This window comes from Macrotis lagotis, chromosome 6 (genome assembly GCF_037893015.1).
Source record: "Macrotis lagotis isolate mMagLag1 chromosome 6, bilby.v1.9.chrom.fasta, whole genome shotgun sequence".
In the NCBI taxonomy this organism is placed as follows: domain Eukaryota; kingdom Metazoa; phylum Chordata; class Mammalia; order Peramelemorphia; family Peramelidae; genus Macrotis; species Macrotis lagotis.
In genome coordinates this window covers 47023341-47044735 of record NC_133663.1, presented here as the reverse complement: position 1 = coordinate 47044735, position 21395 = coordinate 47023341, and the positions used below count along the sequence as shown (strand labels likewise).

The 21395-nt window shown below is 34.7% G+C and overlaps 1 protein-coding gene across 3 annotated transcripts in view; it reads right to left on the bottom strand.

Annotated features, from left to right (window-relative positions):
- Window positions 1–21395, bottom strand: part of LOC141490812 (ceruloplasmin-like) — a 62092-nt gene that overhangs the window by 22793 nt on the left and 17904 nt on the right. For all 3 annotated transcript variants that reach the window (XM_074191106.1, XM_074191107.1, XM_074191109.1), the window contains exons 6-17: window positions 20777–20927; window positions 19207–19346; window positions 16488–16628; window positions 15904–16124; window positions 13949–14099; window positions 12916–13128; window positions 11541–11751; window positions 8407–8546; window positions 6936–7064; window positions 4560–4666; window positions 2142–2358; window positions 1336–1475 (exon numbers count right to left, since the gene is read on the bottom strand). In XM_074191106.1, the coding sequence (XP_074047207.1) occupies window positions 1336–1475; window positions 2142–2358; window positions 4560–4666; window positions 6936–7064; window positions 8407–8546; window positions 11541–11751; window positions 12916–13128; window positions 13949–14099; window positions 15904–16124; window positions 16488–16628; window positions 19207–19346; window positions 20777–20927 (1961 nt within the window). The remainder of the gene's footprint in view (window positions 1–1335; window positions 1476–2141; window positions 2359–4559; window positions 4667–6935; window positions 7065–8406; window positions 8547–11540; window positions 11752–12915; window positions 13129–13948; window positions 14100–15903; window positions 16125–16487; window positions 16629–19206; window positions 19347–20776; window positions 20928–21395) is intronic.

Genomic DNA, 21395 nt, shown 5'->3' with positions numbered 1-21395 from the left:
TGATTAAGTTTAATCATATCAATTTGGTTTGCAGATGGTGATACAATGGAGACATGACTCCATAAAATCAGAGAGGGAAATGTGAAATTGGAAACTGATACCCAATTTTATTTTGTATCATTCGTTAATTAAGAATTGTAGTAATTCACTAGAATCAAATAATTACAGATTAGAGGAACATTTCATTGTGTAGACCTTAGTATAAGATAGTTTGACTCCTTAGTACTATGAGTCTATAAGATAATTTGGCTTCTTCATAAGAATTTTTTCTTTTAGGTTTTTGCAAGGCAAATGGAGTTGAGTGGCTTGCCCAAGGCCACACAGCTAGGTAATTATTAAGTGTCTGAGGCCGGATTTGAACCCAGGTACTCCTGACTCCAGGGCTGGCGCTCTATCTGCTGCGCCACCTAGCCGCCCCATAAGAATTGTTTCCATTTTTGTAGACTATAGCTTGGATTCAATTTGTCTGATGCTGGAAGGGGGTAAGGAGAATGTTAGAGAGAGTCTGTCTGAGCGTAAGCCTAGCACCAAACCACTAGTGTAGGGTGTTGCCTTACAGTAGACTTTCAAGAGGCAACTTTATGTTTTTCCCATTGTCATGGATCCTGGAATTCCTGTCATGTGAGTCAGGCCAAATGTTAGTTTGCCTTTTACTCTTGTAAACCCACCCATATCTCTGGCACAAATCAATCAACAGCTTTAATGTAGTTTTTGTCATAGAACTATCTTTAGTACCTCACATAGACTTATCTTTTCATCTGGGTAGAAGATTACTCCGTTAGATTTGTCCTCTGCTACTGAGGAACTTGGGATCTCACCTTATTGAGATTTAGAAGCCTTGCTAATAAATTGATCCTGCCTGGAACTTTGTGCCTCAGTTTCTCTTTATTGCAGATTTTTAATGTGGTAATTTTAATTTATGTGCATATCCTTCAATAGCATTAATCATTAAACACTTATCAAACACCTACTGTATTCCTGAAATTAGTCTAGATATTAAAGATATATATTTATATACAAAAATGAAACTGTTTCTCCCCTCAAGGAATCTATTTTCTCATTGAATGAACTTTAGATTAGGGGCTGTCTCTTTATATTCTCTGAGCCTAATAATGTTCTTTGTCCACAGTAGATACTTCATATATATACTAATTTAAATAATAAATGAATAAATGTGTGTATGGAAAGGTTTCATAAGTGCTTTCCATAGGGAATAAATAGTTGTAGAGTGGTTTGATTGAATGTATATCTGTTAAAATGCTAAATATTCTTTTAAAAAATCCCAAAGATGTGGATTTTTTAGTTGTAGATAGTTTTAAGACAGAGAAAGCATACCTTATACTCAAAACTGTGTCCATGGAAGTGCACACTATGCAAGTCGATTTCATTTCCCATAGCCATCAGATACCAGTTGACTTCATCCCCAACATGCATTGTCAGGCCATGTAGATTTCCAAATACTCGTCCATTAATTGCTAAAAAAGGAAAAAAGTCCATTAAAACACCTCTTTCATCTTGTGTTTAATACCAAAATGTATTTTAGAGGTTTTCCAGAATATATAAGTGCTGAATAAATGTGTGAGGTCTTTTCCAAATGATGAAGTTTTTGTACATACTAAGTGCTTAATAAATTAATTCATTCTGTTCAAATAAGAACAGTTGATATTTTCAAGAAATAGTAATATGGGCAAAGTCGGAAGTCAAGAAAATCCTTTTCTAGGATGTAAACATTATGAAAAGTACAATGGAATCTTTTTTTCATTTTTCTTTGTTTTGGATGGGTTCAAGGAAATGATTCTAAATAAGGAATATTATCTAGAATTAGAGATATAAAACTAGAGAAGACCTGAGAAGCAATTGAGTTAACTCCTTTATTTTACTGATGAGGAAATTGAGTCAAAAAACAGATGATTTTTTGAGTCATTCCTCTAGTGTCTGAGGCAGGATTTGCCCCAGGTCTTTCTGCCTCCCAATGCTAGATCTAATGGAATTCCAATTAATGGAAAGAATAAAGGTGAATGAAGCTCATATAGAGAGTTAAATTAAAATTATGATTCACATGCTACAAACTGATAGTGTAAAGGAAAAAAGGAAAGGGGGGGGAAATGTAATGTGTATATTTTTAAAATAGCATGTACTACCATGCATTTTATTGCTTTCTATAAAATCTTCATCTTCCTTATTCACTTTTTCTGGATCAGCAGAGTAAGTACGGATATTTTCATCCAAATACCAAGATTCATTTTCATCAAAAACTAAAAATAAGAGAGAAAACTGGAGTTTCTTTATGGCTCCAAATACAGCTCTATTATGCCTGCGGCAAATAATCAAAGGACCAATTAATCCACTGTAGAGATCCTGAAATAAAGATCAAGGGATAGCTTTAGTGATTTTCAATTAATTCATCAGTAAACATTTTATTAAACATTTACTATATGTACTGTGGCTGCAAAGACAATAATAAAAAAAACCTTTGTTCTCAAAGAACTGATATCCTTATCAGGAAACTAACATGTAAATAATTATATGCATACAAGAGACATACAGAGGAAAGGCAGAGGCTTTATAATCTTTATAGCATAACTACAGATTTCAAAATACTATATCTTACCGACAACAATCACCTTATCTAAGCTTCGATTGTGATGGGTGACCAGTAATTGAATCCTAATATATAATGGGGAAATTGATAAAAGTAGTATGAATGAGAGGCAGACAAGTATATTAGATTGGATACAGTCCTTTACTCTGAAAGATCTGGATCTGCATCTTGCCTCATAGTTTTACTATGTGACCCTGGACAATAATAATAATAATAATAATAGCCAGTATTTATATATTGCTTTTAAGATTTATGTAGCACTTTGCAAATATTATTTCATAAGATTTTGACAACTCTGGGGGAATTTTCAGATGGAAATAAATCCCCAGTTTACTGATGAAGAAATTGAGGTGAACAGAGATTAAGTAATTTGCCCATGGTCCCACAGCTAACAAATATCTGAGAAGGATTTTGAACTCAGATCTTCCTATCTCTAGTCCAACACCATCCACCACACTACCTAATGATCTCATAAGTCAAGTCAATTAATCTTCTCTCTGCCTCATTTCCCTCATCTGTAAAATGATGGCCTCTAAGATCACTTCTACCTATAGATAATGCTACTACGATCCTCTCTCAATGGCAATTTATGGATTATTTTGCTTCTTTCCATAGGTTAGCTCTTTAAACAATGGCCAACGGTCAAGAGATCACTGCAAAGATAAATTTGACTCAGGTGACACCCCCCCCCCCCAATCTAAATTTGCATGGCTATTTAAGCTTATAAAAAGCAGTTTGGAAAGGAGCCTAGCTATCCTAATCTGCTGCAACATTGTAGTGCCTACTGGTTCAGTTACTCACAAGGATGCTCATTATTAAAAGAGATGTTTGTTACTAAGATTTTTTTTTGGTTATGCATGTAAGTTAAGGATGATTTCTCTTTTTGTTCTGATCTAAAGTATTTCTATGACTATTAGAATTATATTTGCTTCTATCACTAATTTATGGAGTGGAAATATGTTACCCAACATCTAATAAAAACCATTATTAAGTTTCAAGGTCTTGCCCTTCCTTATTGCCCTGCCCTAACCCCCAACCATCTTTAGCTTTAGGTACTAGTTCATCTGATCTCTTGTGGTGGTCATGTCAGCAAACAACAAATACTATTCATTAAAAAGTCAGCTAATTGTGGTCCCTATAATTGTTTAAAACTGTATTTATAGAAAGAAAAGCAAATTTTTGATTAATCTTTATTCTGAATATCCCCTTGAGTTTATTTTAGCTGTATAATTTATCTTGAGCAAGTTTATAATTGTTATTCTTAAAAAGTAAGTTTTATTGATGCCTTTACAAAAATAAAACTTTGGTTCATTTCTGGATATATTGTGTAGCATTTTGTTTCATTTGTTGGTGTTCCCCCACCAAAAAATAGTGCTGCTCTGATTAGTTGGTTACAAGTGAGAAATTTTCTGTCCTTGGTTTTCTTTGAGGCATATTCACAGTAGTGGGATGACTAGGTCGAAGGACTGTAATTGTTATTTATATTGTACAATGGAATCATCTTTGGCCTTGAACTATTTCACTGAAAGGCAGTGATTGTTTGCATTTGCTACAATACTGGCCCTGTGGTGTAGCCTTGAGATTGTTTATCCAAGTTCTGAAGTTTTCGTAGAAGTTGCTGATACATACTTTCCTTTGCTGCCTCCTCTTTTGACTTGATGCTTATTTTGAAAATTATCTTATAATGCAGTTTTATGTATTTCATCTCAATTTAAAATATAATATTTGATTCAGTTTTACTTTCCTATTTGTGTTTGCCTATATCATTAATCATCACGTACTTAAACTCTCCCTTTAATAAGCTATCAAAGCAAAATGAATTGACAAGCAGCCTATGTTCCTAGGAAGTTAGCCGAGACGTGGGGCATGGAAAAATGCTGATCTCTCTTTCCTTCAATTGTATATCTATTTTAAGAAGATGTCAGCAAAGCAGAAATAAGATACAAATCAAACATACCTTAACTTGATCTACAGTTGAATAGTAAGCCCAGGGGATACAAGGAGAGTCATCTATTCCAGCGCCAGATCTTAGAGGAATTTCCCAGGTATAAGTCTGTGTTTCTCCTGAGTTATTGAATATATGGATATAGAGTTAGATTGGTTGCATTTGTCCAGTTTTATGTCCCTTGAATTTTTTCTACAGTGCTTTGAAAAGCATTAGTAAAGAAAAATTAGCGTGATTAGGTTAACTTCCTTCCACACTCCCCCCACCCTACATCCAAAGAAACAACAACATAAAAATCCCAGCATATCCCATATAAATCACAGTGTATTTAGTTTTACCCACTATCCCCTTTGGGGAAATTAGGGGATAAAGCAGCACTTTGGAGTCAGGAAGCCATGAGTTCAGATGTGGCTGCAATTACTTTCTAGCTGCAAGTAACTGGGTAAGTCACTTAACTCTATTTGCCTCAGTTACCTCATCTGTAAAATGAGCTGGAGAAGGAAATGACAAATCACTCCAGTATCTTTTTTTGTTTGTTTTTTACACTCCAATATCTTTGCCAAGAAAATGCCAAATGAGAGTCAGAGACAGCCAAAACAAATGAACAACTACCCTCAAGAATTCAGAATCAACTGATTGTTACACCTACAGTGTCTTATGGAGTCCATTTCCTCTGGTTGGCAAAAAAAAATTATAACATATTCTCTTAACATGGATAATAATAATAATATTAATGTACTTATATAAATAGATGACAAAGTACTTTTCTCTCAATAATCTTGTGATATAAGTAGGGCGAGAATTTCCCATTTGAGAGATAAGGAAAATTGAGGCATCATATGACACAAGTATCAGAACTTTTAGATTAGCCCCTTCCCTTCCCCAGTCCCATTTCTGGACTTGAACACTAATTGACTTTTCAATAGACCTCATGACCTCTCATAATAACCAGCATTGAAGTTTTATGTCCCATTTTCCTCACCACAACCTTGTGAACTAAAGAATGCAATTATTATTCCTTTTTTTGACTTACTCTCCAGAATATGACTTGAAATAGGTCAATAGCCCTGTTCCTCAGCTATAAAATGAAGGCACTGAATGAGATGGTTTTTGAAGTCCCTTTTGGTTCCACAGTTCTGAACCTATGAACTTCCTATTTCTGATTTTCAGTTTCCTCTTCTGTAAAATCAGAAGGTTTGGCCTTAGATGACCTTTTTGGTGGGTCCATCCAGATTGAGATCTATCATCCTTTGGTCTTATTAGATCTGGAAAAGTGACTTAGGCTCAAAGTATTTTAGCAGTAGTGGAGTTTCTTTCTTTTTTTTTTTTTCCTTTTTCCTTCTTGTGTCAAGTGACTTCTTCCTTTTCCTGACTAGCATTCTTTTCTTCTTCTCTCACTTCCTAATTTTTATCAGCTCTCCAAAAGCTTCCTACTCTACCAGAAATAGCCAACAGTTATTTTTCCTTCTCAATAAACTTCAATTTTGCTTTCCACTGTCATGCTTCCCCCCATTCATGATCTCTTTTCCATCTTCTCTTAGCTTCCCTGGTTTTCTTTATGATTCAGTTCAAAACATATCAAAGCACTCCCTTGGCACAAGCCACTGTTACACTTACAAAATCTCAGACTTGTTGCCCCCCGGGCTCTTTTTCTGTCACCTTTGTCACTTCCCTATAGTCATGGTACTGTTCTTTTCTAGACCTCCCTGAAATCCAATGACAAAGCTGAGATCTATTGGTCATCCTCAACCTGGTTTAGTCCTTCTGCTGAGACAGTTTATTGGGGTGTGGCTGAAGAGCTTCTTGAAGGTGGACACAAAAGGTGGATAAATAGCACTGAAAGGACTTGGCAGCCCTAACACCAGACTTTTCTGAAAACCCACATCCTGATCTCCATCATTACCTGCATTTTCATCCTTATACTAGCCTAGATTCAAATGCCCATTCACTTTCCATAATCCTGTGGTAAGCTACTTAGCCTGTTTTTAGCCTCAGTTTCCTCATCTGCAATGTAAATAATAATAATAATAATAGCAACTCTCTCTCAGAGTTGTAAGGATTACAATAACACAAGTAAAGTGCTTTCTAAAACTAAAAGAGTATATGGAAGCTAATTACAATGATAATTCTCATTACACTAATCCTTCAACTTGGATTCATTAAAGATGGAATCCTATTCCTCTTTCCTAAAAGACCTTTTATCATCCAAGCATCAAATTCCCTCAAGTTTCATTTATTAGGAAGTTCTAAGGAACTTCTCATATTATTGTATCATGTTATAAATATCATAATTATATTATTATAATGTTTCTTATAATTATAGGTTTTATTGTATTATTGTAATTCTCCCATTTATATTATAAAATGAATTTTTCTCTAAATAATTACCTGGTTTTGTTGGAACTACCACAGAATTTGGAGTTTTTACCCCATGGGCATGTATTGAGTAAGGTCTTGATGCCATATTTTTAAAGACAATTTGAACTTTGCCACCAACATATCCAAGAAGTTGTGGTCCTAATGGGAGGAAAAAACCAAAAATTATTGAGGAAATCAGAAGTCACAGAATATGTTGAAATGTTCATAGGGGCAAAGTACCATATACCATTTTTGATGCATAGAGCATAAATTCTTCCTGATACTAGAGAATCTAGAACCCTAGAATTAGCCTTGCCAGAAAATGGTTTTCTTTAGAGACAGTGATTTTAATTGACTTTTGGGTGAAATTTCTGGATATCTTCTCAATGCCTCATGGGTCTTTGCAAATACATGATCTAATCCTGGTTCATTTCCTCATTGGTTCATATTAGGAGCCCTCAGCTCAGAATAGGAATCTCCCAAGAATCACTCTTCAGTTCCCTATCTCTTCTCTTTGTTTTGAATTTACTTTCCCAAAGTTTAAGTGAAATGTGGGGTTCACCAGAAATTTCTTTCCTATCTTGGTCCTTCTCTACTGGGATAAATCTATGTGGTATTTTTATCCCTTTTTGTTTTATTTGCTTATAGTTTTAGTTTATATTTAATATATATTATATATATATATGTTTTATATCAATATCTATGTATGTGTGTGTGTGTGTGTGTGTGTGTGTTGGATATAAGGATAGTTGAGCCCCCAGGAAAACCAAGAAGTAGGAAATAGGTAATGGATATTGCTCTCCTTCAAGGTCAACACCTCCCTTATATTGCCTAGCTTTCAAGAGAACCCAAAGATCTGGATTCTCCCTGTGTTTGCACAGCCCCATCTGTAGTGATACACATTTAGTCTCACCTTTCAATATTGAATTAATATATACATATACACATTTCTTCTTGACCGTCATCTGTAATTTCTTATGAGAATCAGCTTTGAGTCTTTGAAAAATAGTTACTAAGTAGCTAGGAGTGTCTAGTGTTTCAAGGGGGGCGTTGGTCTTTTGGTGGGGGAGTGGTTGAGGCTGGAAGGTGAGCACAGATTTTAATCACGGCTCACAGTTGAACAGTCAAAAAAATTCCATGGAAAATATTGCAGTGCTATGGTCTGGCGGGTCCATAAGAATTGAACTCCACTAAATAACACCAATGGTAAATGCAATGTTTCTGAATGATGTAGAAAACAGCATTTTATTGTACTTTAGGATTTTTTTTTGCTGGTTTGGGATTAGTTTATGACTATTTTTTAAGCAAAGTCCAAGTCTAATATTGTAGACTTTTTAAAACTGTTTATAGATAATTTCTTATATGTATGGCTCTGAAGTAACTATTTCTGTGAATTAATAAATAATGAAAAACATTCATTTCTTAGAATTATTTATAGGTTCATTTTTTAAAATTAAAACTCATGATTTAGAGTCTCAGGTGCAATATCATGGTACAATACCTAGAATCCCCAAATGTTCCTCCTCTTCTTTTCTTTCCGTTGGAGTACTGAATGTACCATCAGTATATTGACGGTATACAGCTTTCTTATATTTTGACCCTATGAAGTAGTCTCCTTTATCTAGAAATGCATTGGAAACACTTTAAAAAAAAAGAAAGAAAAAATTTAGAATTAGTTACCATAATAATTTTTTTTTAAAGAAGGAAAACCTTGGGGGCAGCTAGGTGGCACAGTGGATAGAGCACCGGCCCTGGAGTCAGGAGTACCTGAGTTCAAATCTGGCCTCAGACATTTAATAATTACCTAGCTGTGTGGCCTTGGGCAAGCCACTTAACCCCATTGCCTTGCAAAAAAACTTAAAAAAAAAAGGAAAACCTTAAGTTGAACAAGGTTGGATAAGGAACATAGGTACCATGCCTTATCTAAATTTTGTATCTCTCCCATTGCCCACCTGGGATAGAACCCATAATTGATAAGTGTTTGTCAACCAAGTATTAATTATCAGAATAATCCTGACCTAGAAAGAGAGGCAAGGGAAACTCCCTTCAAGAGCAATATGGTAGGTGAAAGGATGGCTTACTCAATTGAGGTAGTTTATATATGGAAGAATCTGTAGCTCTTTTTACATATTTTACATGTAACTCCAAGAATACCACTCAGGTGGCATATACTATGATTTTCAAAATTCTTCAGCCACTCTGAATTTTCTTCCTTGTGAAAGAATTTTGCTTTAGCCTTTTTTTTTATTATTTGACTTGTGTTTACTCAAGCCTTCATTCTTAGTACATTCATTCTTTTAAAGATAATAAAGGAAGTAAAGATAAATAAAGAAACTCAGGATCAAGGAAAAGAGAAACATGTACATAGATAAATAGACTATTAAGCAGAATTTGATAAGAAAATAAGAGTAGAAATGAGATCATATGAGGGAGAAATTCTTTCCAATGGAGAAGAATGCTGGTACATGCTGTTCCTCTTGCCTAAAATAGCTTATGTTTCTTGTACTAAATTATAGTAACAAAGGCTCATTTTGAGTAACAAATGATAATGTTTTTGTGAATGTATTTTATGGAAGGTGGTGGTATCATTAATCACTAGATTATACCAAAAAATAATCTGTTGACATTAGAATGCAGTACTTCAATAGTTTTCCTAATCTGTTAATATTTTTCTGACTACTGTGTGACCTAAGTATTTATTAGCATTTATTTCATTTATATATTAGTTGTCTATATTTAAATGACTACTTTTGTTAGATTGAAAGTTTCAAGAGGGAGAACCTTCCTTGTCCTTAGTGTCTTTGAATATCTCCCCATAGCCTATACAAGAAGAGATAAGATACTATAAGAATCAGATACATCAATTGCTGCCAATTTTTTTGTCACTCAATTAAAAAAAACTCAATTATTTCTACTTCATACTTTGTGATGTTTTCTATATCTTTGTTATGAATGTTCCTCAGCATTCCAAACACTTTTCAAGTAATGAATGAAATAAAGCCTGTAGTTCTACATAAAAGGATGGGATGGGTCAAAAAATGCAAAAGCTTCATTAGCATACTGAATGACAAACTCAAGATCCAAAAAAGGATCTTGAGAGGCTAGGGCTGCATTTAATAAGATGAAATCCAATTAAGGTTAATGTAAAGTCTTACAATTGGATACCAAAAATATCAATCCACAAGTATAAGATAAGGCAGAGAATAATGGTGGGATGGAAATTTGTCTGAAAAGACCTAGGGGTTTTATAGGACTCAGAGTTCAATGTGAATCAATGAAGGTGATGGAGTCAGACAACAACAGCAATAACTAATGTGATACTGGGCTATGTTGAGAGAGATTCTTCCCAGTTTTTTGGGGTTTTTTTTAGGTTTTTGCAAGGCAATGGGGTTAAGTGGCTTGCCCAAGGCCACACAGCTAGGTAATTATTAAGTGTCTGAGTCTGGATTTGAACTCAGGTACTCCTGACTCCAGGGCTGGTGCTCTATCCACTGAGCCACCTAGCTACCCTGAGAGAGAGATTCTTAGATCTTAAGACTTTTAAGATAGAGCTATATATATTAATAGATTCCAGGAATTAGGAAGTGATAGTCTTACTTAACTGTCAGTGATATCACCTGGAAGACTGAGTTTTAAGAAGAACTAGAAAACAGGCTAGAGAGTGTCCAGAGGAGGGCAACCCCACAGAAATGGACTAGAGTCCATGTCATATGACAGTTGGTTGAATTGGTTAGTTAGCCAAGAGAAGATTCAGAGCCAGACGTGAGAGGTTTCTTCAAGTTTTTACTAGGCTGTCATGTGGAGGCAAATGGGTTCTATTTGATTCCAGAGAGCAGAATTGGGGAGAGTGAGCAGAAGGTGAAAAAAAGGAAATTTTGGTTTAATATCAGGGGAAAGAACTTCTTAACTATTAGAGCTTTGCAAAAACAGAATGGTCTACCTCAAGAGATGGTGGGAACCTCTACCCCAACAAGGGAGGTTTACAGGCAGAAACTGGATAGCCACTTTTTAATGACATTAAAGTGGAGATTCCTTTGGTCTATAGTTGGACTAGAGAACATTGAGGTACTTTATAACTCATATCCAGTGACTTTTGCAATTCTGTATCTAACATTAAAATATCTATTTTCTACAAGTATAAAATATTTGACTATGGAAAAAAAAATTTGAGTTTTCAGAGTGCTTTCAAGGAAAAGTATTTTGTTCACTATAAAAATAAACAATGTGAGATCAATTGGTTTTCTTAAGGAAAGAGAATGGAATGATATTAGTATGGGGAAAGGATAAAATTCCAACTCTCCAGAAGATGTTTTTGACTAAAATGAATTGAGAGGTCGAATGTGGTAAAAAAAAAAAAAAAAACCCACAAGCTTTTGATACCAGATCTGGCTGAAGGTAAGATTCTTGGGACAAAACTAATGGAAACCTAGATGATGCACAAGATTTCAGAGTAGATAAAAATGGAAATTTGCCTGCTACAAACTGAGAAAAGACCTAAAGTAAATTCATGGAAATTTAAACCAATTAGAAAAAACAATGCTTCACTTCCTTAAAATATTCTCTTCCAAGCAGCTAAAAGAATAACAATATTTCTACTCCAAGGAAAATCAAATTAGTTTGGAGTTGCCATATTACTTGTACTGTTCTTGTAAATTATGCAGTCCTTCTTCCCAGTCCCTGCTTGGGGAATAATCCCATTCCACCTCCTCAGCAGCAATGTAGTAGACTTTCTGGTGTAGATAGATTGTTGTCTCATCTGGGGACTTCTCACACTGTTTCACTTGATATCTCTGTTTCATACCTCCTGTGTAGTGGTCTGTTGTTAGGCACTCAACATCAAAAATTCCTGAGGAGGAAAGATAACAATAAAACAACAGTATTAATGACTGTTTCTTAATAAGAAAGTTAGCTGATAGACACTAGGATGGTAGAAGAATGAGTTCAATGGGACCTCAACACAGGATGAGCATAGAATAAGTGTCCTGGATCCTGTGCTATAAGGAATGTCCTATTTTGTGGAAAATTGTGACTTTGGAGTTCTGATGGGAGTCTCAATAAATCAATTAATAGACTAGCAATTGTGAAATAAATATCTATTATTTGTCCTAAGTGCTAGGGATACAAAGCCAGAAGTGACCCCTCAAGGAACTTACATTCTAACATATATATATGAATTTAATTTATTAAATATTTTAAATATTAAATTAAATATTGGATTATTAAAATTTAAGAATATTTAGAATATATATTATATATATATATCTATATATATATAGATATATATACACATATAAAATGAATACAAGACAGTTGGAGAGAGAGGGTATGAATAGTCGGGGGGAAGCAGGAAAGATTTTATGTAGTTGATATTATTGATGTGAATCTAAAGGAAACCATGGATTCCAAGAAGCGGAGGTAAGAAGAAAAAAACATTCCAGAAATGCGAATCAGTCAATGCAAAGGCAAAAAAGTGAGAGATGAGGAACAGCAGGTTGGTCAGAGTGTATAGACCATGGAGTGAGTAGAGAAGGATGATATTTAAGATGTTATGACAGGTAGGAAGGGGCTAAGTCGTGCAGAATTTTAAATATCAGAAAGTTTATCCTTAATCCTAAAGATAATATGTGTCTTGAATAATCTAGAAGAGTCAAACAGGGCTGGAAAGATGAAGTTGTTATTTTTAAAATGGGTCACAAATACTGCATGGACATAAGGGAACTATAGCTTCCACTTTTGCACTTTTGCACATAGTCATCACTGATCTATCCACCAAATACATCCACTTTCTATGTCTAGGAACTGGTTAGAATACAGGATAGAATGAAGCATGGGAGACCCAAAGTCATACTGAGGTTATTTCACTTTCTCTAGAATCACTGAGAGGCTTTCGGGGGAAAGAAGATGTTCACCTCTCAAGGTTTCTGGGCATAACTTGGAAAATCAAGTTTAGGGGAATTCATTAGAATAAAAAGTAGAAAGAAGGAAAATAATTATTGCTCTGACTACTCACCTACAGAGTCAGGTGTCATTAGGACTGTAAGAGATGCCTGAGGGAAAAGGTTTGCTGTGTCCTTCCGTTCTCCTTTAGAGAGGAATGTGTTTCCTGTGAAGAATATCCCATGTATATCAGCCTCATTTCCAGCACTAAATAAATGCCATGAAACGGTATCTCCTTGGCACATTTCAAGTCCAGGCTGACTCCAGTACATGAATCCATTCATAGCTGCAAAAATATTGTGAGAATGAAATGTGTCCCAAACAGGAATATTGCTTCCTACATATGTTATTTTAATGTCCCAGAATCAGCTCATATTTTTACTAATTAAGGAAAACTCCAGAGGCAGTGTTTCTGGGGAACAGATTACAGATGGTGGTCCCATATGTGTACTTTCCAGACAGCCCCAGGAGGTAGATCTAGGTGCGGAGCAACATGAGTTGTATATTTATTGTATACAACTATGTATTCAGAGCAATCATGTGTATACATAGAGCTGAGGATCACATCAGTGACATTCTGCCATACCCCATCCCTCCCTCCTTCCTTTATCTCCTCCTGGCTCTCTCTTCTGGGTACAGGGCATCCATGCTTCCAAGCCACTTTTCTGAGACATCAGAAATTCATTACTTCCTCAGAGAAATGCTTTCTTACATTTAATTAGGAAGACTTAAGATTCGATTCCTTTTTATGTGACTAGAGGTAAATCACTTTATTCTGAATCTCAATTTTCTCATCTACAAAACTGGGAAAATTATAACTTTTATACTCACCTTATGTGGTTATTGTGGAGATAAAATAAAAATGCATATATTTATGTATAATAAATATGCATAATAAAATATGCATGCAGATTTAAATACCAGCTATTATTATTATTACATACTAAATTGAGTATCAAAGAGTGTTACTCCTCAGGCTATTATTTTATATCAATATAATTTTGCTTCAAATTAAACTAATGAGAAAAGCAATAGATAATCTTGTCTAATAAAAATATTTTTTTTATGTTGGTATTCAATGAACCATCTCTGAATTTGGCACTCACAGTGCATCTTATTAGATTCTTGAAAGTCAGCATCTTCTTTATCCACCTGGTCAGGCTCTTTTGTAAACATTTTGATGTTCTCATCCAAGTACAGGCTTTCATTCTCATCAAATACTACAGGGAACAAATAGAACTCCTTGTCGACACCTATCTATAAATGAAAACATCAAGAGAAAGCAGCAAATAAAGTCTGAGCACACGTCCTCCAATAATTAAATTTGTGTTGAGACAAGTAACAGGATGAATATGACCTTTTTCAGAGTGCCCTTGAGTTTTTTGCAAACTGAAGCTCAAGAGTGGGAAAGGATCCCTCACCACTAAATTAGTAGAAATTAGTAGTTCTAAACCTGGGACTCACAGATCCCCAAGGTTCCCAAGGGTAGATTTCAGGTATCCTTGAACTTGGGTAAGAAAAAAACCACATTTTTAATTTCATTAAACTTTAACTTAAATTTGTATTTCTTTCAATTATAAATGTAGGCAAGAAACATCATTTTGATAAGGAGAACATAGGCTCTACCAAGATCGGCAGAAAGGGTCAATGAGCCCCCCAAAAGGTTAAGAACCCTTGTATTAGAATTTTTTATCTAGAGCAAACTTAAGGGTTGGAGATCCAGAATTAGTTTATCCTATTAGTCCAAGCTGCTCCTTCCTTGAATTTCTTATAATGCTGCTGGATATGTTTTCTAATTTGCATTATAGTTGTTTGAATCAATGTGTTTCCTACCCTACTCTTTTGCAGGTTTTCTTTTGAGGAGTGGGATTGAGATTAGGGGACTAGAAAAAGTGCTGCCAGGAGTCAAAAACTTGTATTCAAATTCCTCCCTTTGAAAACTCATAATGACATAGAGCAGTAAATTTTTAGAGGTGCTACATAATATTTATGTTGATTAATGTGAAAAAAGCTTCTTTTTGGGTTATTTTGAAAGAAAGAGTTAAAAAGTTAGAATTCTCTTTTTTGGATGATGACTCTAACAGATGGGTTGAGGATAACAGAAACAATTCCAAAAAAAAAAGAAATCAAACAAAAGATCTATATATTCAGAAATACATATAGAATCTCTATAGGGAGACCCCCAAATTGGAAATTAAGTGATTGTTCTTCCATCAAAGGAGGACTAAAGTATATTCATGCAATGAAAAATTACTATGACAAAGAAATGGCAGAATGCACAATTTCAGATGAAGCTAAGAAAAGCTCCATAAACTGATGCAGAAGAAAACAAACATAGGATAATTTATAAATTTATAAAATGTTGTTTATGCATTATTATAGAAAAAATAACTTTGAGACTTTAAATGGAAAATTGCTTCTCATTTAATGCCCTCAAACATGAAGGGAGCTAGCAAAAACCAATTTACTTTGAAAGTTTGGTAGAAACCATTCTCATCAACCACAGAAAAGAGCAAATTCTATTATTAGTCAATTTTATTTAACTAAAAACACACATATATACACAAAGAGAAAGACTTCAGAACTCTTATGAGCACAATAATAAAACATTAGTCCAAAAGAATGAAGAGGAAACACACTGCTTATCAAACCTGACAGAAATGATGGTCTTAAAATGTAGAAAGAATTATATTTTTTGTTTGAACATGACTAATGTGGAACTATATAGATATGTATTGAGGAATTATTTTTAAAAATGTGAAAAGGGGAAGGGACAGATTAATTAAAAATGCTCATTACTTGAAAAAAATCTGAAAAAAGAAAGAAAAACCAAGACATTAATAAGTTTATAGAAACATTCATTTTGGGCTAGAAAAAACCTTTGCAAGCATCTAGTCCAACTCCCTCATTTTATAGATGACAAAATTGAGGTTCATAGAAGTTAAATGACTTCCCTGGTATCACAAGGTAAATAATAACAAAGTCCAGATTTGAACCCTAGTCCCCTGATTCCAAATGGGGCATTCTTCCCATCATACCCCATTGCTATTTTATAACTTACCTGTTTCCCATTAGAATCCAAACTTCCTTTCCTACATATGATGAGAGGACCAATAAGCCCAGTAAACAAGTCTTTGATGGGATTTACACCAGAGTAATACATCTTGGTTAAACAATTGGGATCACTGTATGTGGGACCCACTCCTTCTGGGACAGTCCATTCATAAATAAACTTTGTTTTGGGTGCCACATGTGAGGAAGGAGAAGGAGTAGAAGCAATACCTAAGACAAAATGAACATTAAGAGGGTTGAAGTGTTACTCAGTATTGACTGTAGGCTATGTCCATACTATACTAACTCCTGGATTTTGTCTTTTGGATTAGAATGGCTTAGAGATCATCTGGGGATTGTAGGGGGTTAAGTGATTTTCTCATGTCTGAAAAATATATGTCTTATTCTTCACCTTGAATCTCTGTTAGATCACTATCGAGTATTATACTAATATAGAATATTGGGGAAAGGGATCTATTCTCTTACTGGTAGTATTTTCTAATTTGAACTCTAATCTGGTCTTTTGACTAAACTAGAAAGTGAGTTAATTTTTTTTCTTAGCACACAATGGACAGAAAAGAGGGCTATACTTACCTTCATGGAGTGAATTGTAATGGGATCCTTCATTATGCTTGTTGAATCTCACACCAGTTGGTTGAATGCTGAGGGGAAAGGGACTCTTATTAAAGAAAGTAACTTTGATGGTATCTCCAACTTCTGTCTTAATGACTGGACCTAGAGTTAAACAAAGAGTGACTTTTCCTCCTTTGTCGTTTTAATGATATGAAGAAATTATTATCATTCCCCCAGTAATTAGTGTCCTCTTTTATCTGCTATTTAGTTTGTGTGTGCATACTTTCAAATACATAGACATATGCTCCTGAATGCATACATGCATATTCTTTCTTTTGATAAAAAATGTAACTATCTGGTTATTTTTGTCTGTAACCTTAGTGCCTTATAAATATAACATTAATAAGCATTATTAGCAAGCATTGACAAATGCTTGTTAATTGATTATTTTTCTTAGTTCTTTCTGAGAGAAATGTGATGGTCTATGCTTAGATAAGTCCATTTCTCTCACATTTGTTCAGGTTGATGTTGACCCAGACTTTATTTTGATGCTCTTAAAGCAAAAGAAATAAATTCAATACCCAAATAGATGGTTTTCAAACATTCATACTCAGAAAATTCTTTCAAGAGTGTAAACTATTCCCCTAAACCTAGCCATGGATTATCTCTGCTATAAATATAACCCTGTGGTTGTGAGAGAGAGACAAATAGAGAGAGAGAGAGAGAGAGAGAGAGAGGAAACACCTCCAATCCTTCATTACTAAAGGCATGTGATAATGTATATGAATATGTGTGTATCTATGTACATATGTATATGATTATGTATCTGTATATGAAAGGTAACACATTTGGGGGGGTGGTAGAGGTAATGTCACTATTATTCATTCATTCATTTGTTTATTTATTTATTTCTTTACTTATTTATTTAAATTTTTGCAAGGCAATGGGGTCAAATGGCTTTCCCAAGGTCACACAGCAAGGTAATTATTAAGTATCTGAGGCTGAATTTGAATTCAGGTACTCCTGACTCCAGGGTTGGTGCTCTATCCACTGAACCACCTAGCCACCCCTGCCACTATTATTAATATCATTAATTCAGTCTGAAAATATCTGACTCAATAGATCCTGAATTAAATTGTTGAATTAGACAAAATTTCGTTGGGGAGTGGGTAGATGGGATAGGGAATCACCAATATTTCATTATCTTTGTGATCTCATGGGTGTATTACTCATCAGTCAATAAACATTGATTAAGCACTTATACACCAGTCACTATGCTAAGCGCTGGGAATTACCTCTAATGATATAGATGACAACTCAACCATGCAGGCATGTAGCCCATCCACTACAATATGTGTCCTTTGTTGATGTCATTACTGAATGTTCAATGAATGTATGTGTTAAACTCATATCCACATGTATACTTCTATCTTTGCTGTTGTTATTCAGTCATATCTGACTCCTCATGACCCTGTTTGGTGGTTTTCTTGGCAGAGATCCTGAAGTGGTTTGCCATTTCCTTCTCCAGTTCATTTTACAGGTGAGAACACTGAGGCAAACAGGAATCCATGACTTATTCAAGATCATACAACTAGTAAATATCTAAGGTCAGATATGAACCTGTTTTCCTGACTCCAGGTCCTGCTCTATCCATTGTGCCACCTAGCTATCTGACCAAACATATATCCATATCTATATCTACATATATATATATATTCTTCATAGATTGAAATGTTTGTGACTGTTGATTGTTAAGTTCATAATAAAATAATTTAAAATAGCAAAAAATGAATAACAGGATCATTGATAAAGAACTGCTCATTGTTGATGTTAAATTTGTAATAAAAAAGTAAAAAAGAATCTAGCAATAAATCAACAACTTAGGGTTATTCATAAAGAACTGTTCTTGTCCCTGTTTGTGGCTGTAACGTTCATAATAAAAAAGGAAATTAAAACTAACAATAATTAGCCACTAAGGCTCATTCATAAAGATCTGCTTCCTCTTGATTAGGTTCATCGTAAAAATAAATTTAAAAAAGAATCTAGCAACAACCAGCAATTTGGGATTGACCAAAACTGGAAGATACCTAAGAGACTAGATTATGGAGTCCGGTGGTATCTAATTCTTTTGTGAATAATACTTAGTTCCCACCACACCCTATACTGTAATTACACCTAAAAACAATTTTAAACATTTTAATTTTGTATTCCAAGTTCCCTCCTTCTCTTTCCTCTTCCTTGAGATGGTAACCAATTTGATATAGGTTATACATGTGCAATCATGCAAAACTTGCATATTAGTCATGTTGGAAAGAAAGCATAGATGAAAAAAGCAACCCCCAAATAAATGAAAAAAACCCCACCTGTGATGTCAAACTCAAATAGAAACAAAGACTGCTAAACTCTACATAATGATCCCTATGGCCCACATAGTGATTTAGAAAACCACATATTTAATATTATCTATATTCTATTCTATTTTTATTTATTTTGTTAAATATTTTCCAATTACATTTTAATCTGATTCAGATAATCCTTGAGAATATTGCAGCCTAGATGTGACCTGTGACTTGTGTTTGACACCTCTGGTCCAAACCTTTTTATAATTTTATATATTTTATATATAAGAAAACTCATGCCCAAAGTGACTTGACCAAAGCCATATGCATAAGTGGCAAAACTGGAATTCGGGTCTCTCCTTCGAAATCCAGTGCTCTTTCCAGTTCTCCACCAGTCCTACCTAGGATGCCCAGATGTTCCTCCTCAGGAAGTCTGTCTTTTTGGTGGGTGAAGGTGCTATCTTTATACTCGCGGAAAACCAGCTTTTTATAAATTCCTCCAATTCTATCAGCTCCTTGTTTGAAAAATACCTCCGAAGAGCTGTGCAAATAAATGACAATGAACAACTGCTTAAATATCAAGCTGTATATCAAGAAGAACCAAGAATTCAAATGGAAAAGATGATTATTTTAGAGGTAAAGATCACCTATTTGGTCTATTATCATTTTCCTTAAATTTTAATTCTTTGCTATTTCTTTTTTTTTTATGTTTTCTTTTTTTAGCAAGGCAAATGGGGTTAAGTGGCTTGCCCAAGGCCACACAGCTAGGTAATTATTAAGTGTCTAAGACCGGATTTGAACCCAGGTACTCCTAACTCCAAGGCCGGTGCTTTATCCACTACGCCACCTAGCCGCCCCAATTCTTTGCTATTTCAAATGCAATGTCCATCAGTGTACACCAAAGCTTTCTAGTTTGGCAAGAACATAGATTTTGTGAAGGGGCAAAGTGGCATTTAGAGGGAGTTAGGAGGAGTTAGGACTAAATGCCTATGTTAATGAGGGTTAAAAACCTCACAATCAAATGCAGAAAGGCAGAAATATTAAATGCATCCTTTTTAGATCACGATGCAATAAAATTTACATGGAATAAAGAACCATGGAAAGAAACTAAAATTTAATTGGAAACTAAAAAAAATACTAAATACTTAATAAATATTTATTTGCTGAATGAATGAATATAAAATTCCAGTGAAATTGTTACACAGTTGGTAACCAGGGAAAATCCATTGTCATCAAAATTTTTCTCAAAAAGTGAATCATTTAATTGTTACTTTGTCATCGTATTTGTTTACTAGATATTTTTAGAATTTCTCAACATATGATCAAGCTCTTCTACAATTTGTAAACTTCAAAGCTCTAATAAGCTTATATTGGCATCAACATGCATATTTCCTCCAATGATAAGGAACATAACCCAGCTATATCTGTCTGACTAGTCAGACTTAGACCAGGAGTGTGCTGGAACCAGCTCAAACCAAATGTAAATTTTCAGTGTGACTATTTATACCTCAGAAATCAGCAAAGCTATATTATTGTTATCTAACTAAAGTGATACTGTTAACCAAGGAAAATAATGGAAAAAAATAATGCAGATTAAAATGAAAACTGTTTCGGCACATTTTGGGGGGAGAGAGCCGATTGTTAAACATTTATCAGCATATCTTCAATTCTTTTTATATTGTCTGTCCCATAAATTTGCCCCAAAGGAAAACAGAAGGCACTCCCTCTATTTCTCTTGAAACATAAAGATCCGAATGCTTATGTTCTGAAAAATAAATTAAATATAAATGAAGGTAAGTGCCACAGGTTAAAATAAAAGGCATTACTCCGACCTGATTCTTTAAATTTTAACCAGAGTTAAAAACATGTTTTTGGGGTGCTTATGCTGAAATAACCTTTTAATCTAAGTGATATTGACATTAGGGCATAGTAGAATAAATTCTATGGTATTTAGCACTTATTCTGAATTACCTTCCAGGTGCGTCTAAGTCTACACCAGAAGGGGCATAATTCCAGTTGATTTCTTCAGCTGCGATGTAGTAATGCCTAGTGTTTTTCCCATCAACATTATCCGTTGGAAGTTTTTTACAATCCTGCACCTGGAAAAAGGCTTTCAAACCAGCTGAAAGCCAGACAAGAAGAATGCCATTGAGGAGACAAAAGAGTAACTATCACCTTCTTTCATGATTACAATATTTTCCCCCTCACCCTCACTTTGACATCCGAGAAAGAGAATAGTCATCATATGTAGAAGCCTTAAATTCTGAATTTAGACAAGCTGGAGAGACAGTTAATGTTGAGAAGGATGCTCACTGGAAGGAGAGAAAAGGATGAGGCGGTACTGAAGAGGAAATGTGGCCAGAAAACCTCAGGGTGAGAATTGGGATGGGAGTGGAGAATCTCTTCAGAGTCAAAACTAAGAATTTTGGTTCCTAGGGCAATTCCATTAGGAGGACAGCCCTAGGACATTGCCATATGGGGAAGCAGGAGGGGGAAGAAGATACCCCTGCTGAGTAAGTCACTACATAGGAGGCTGATTCAAATGTCTAGGCCAAGTAGAAGCACATCTATCTTGTGGCTGCATTGCTTT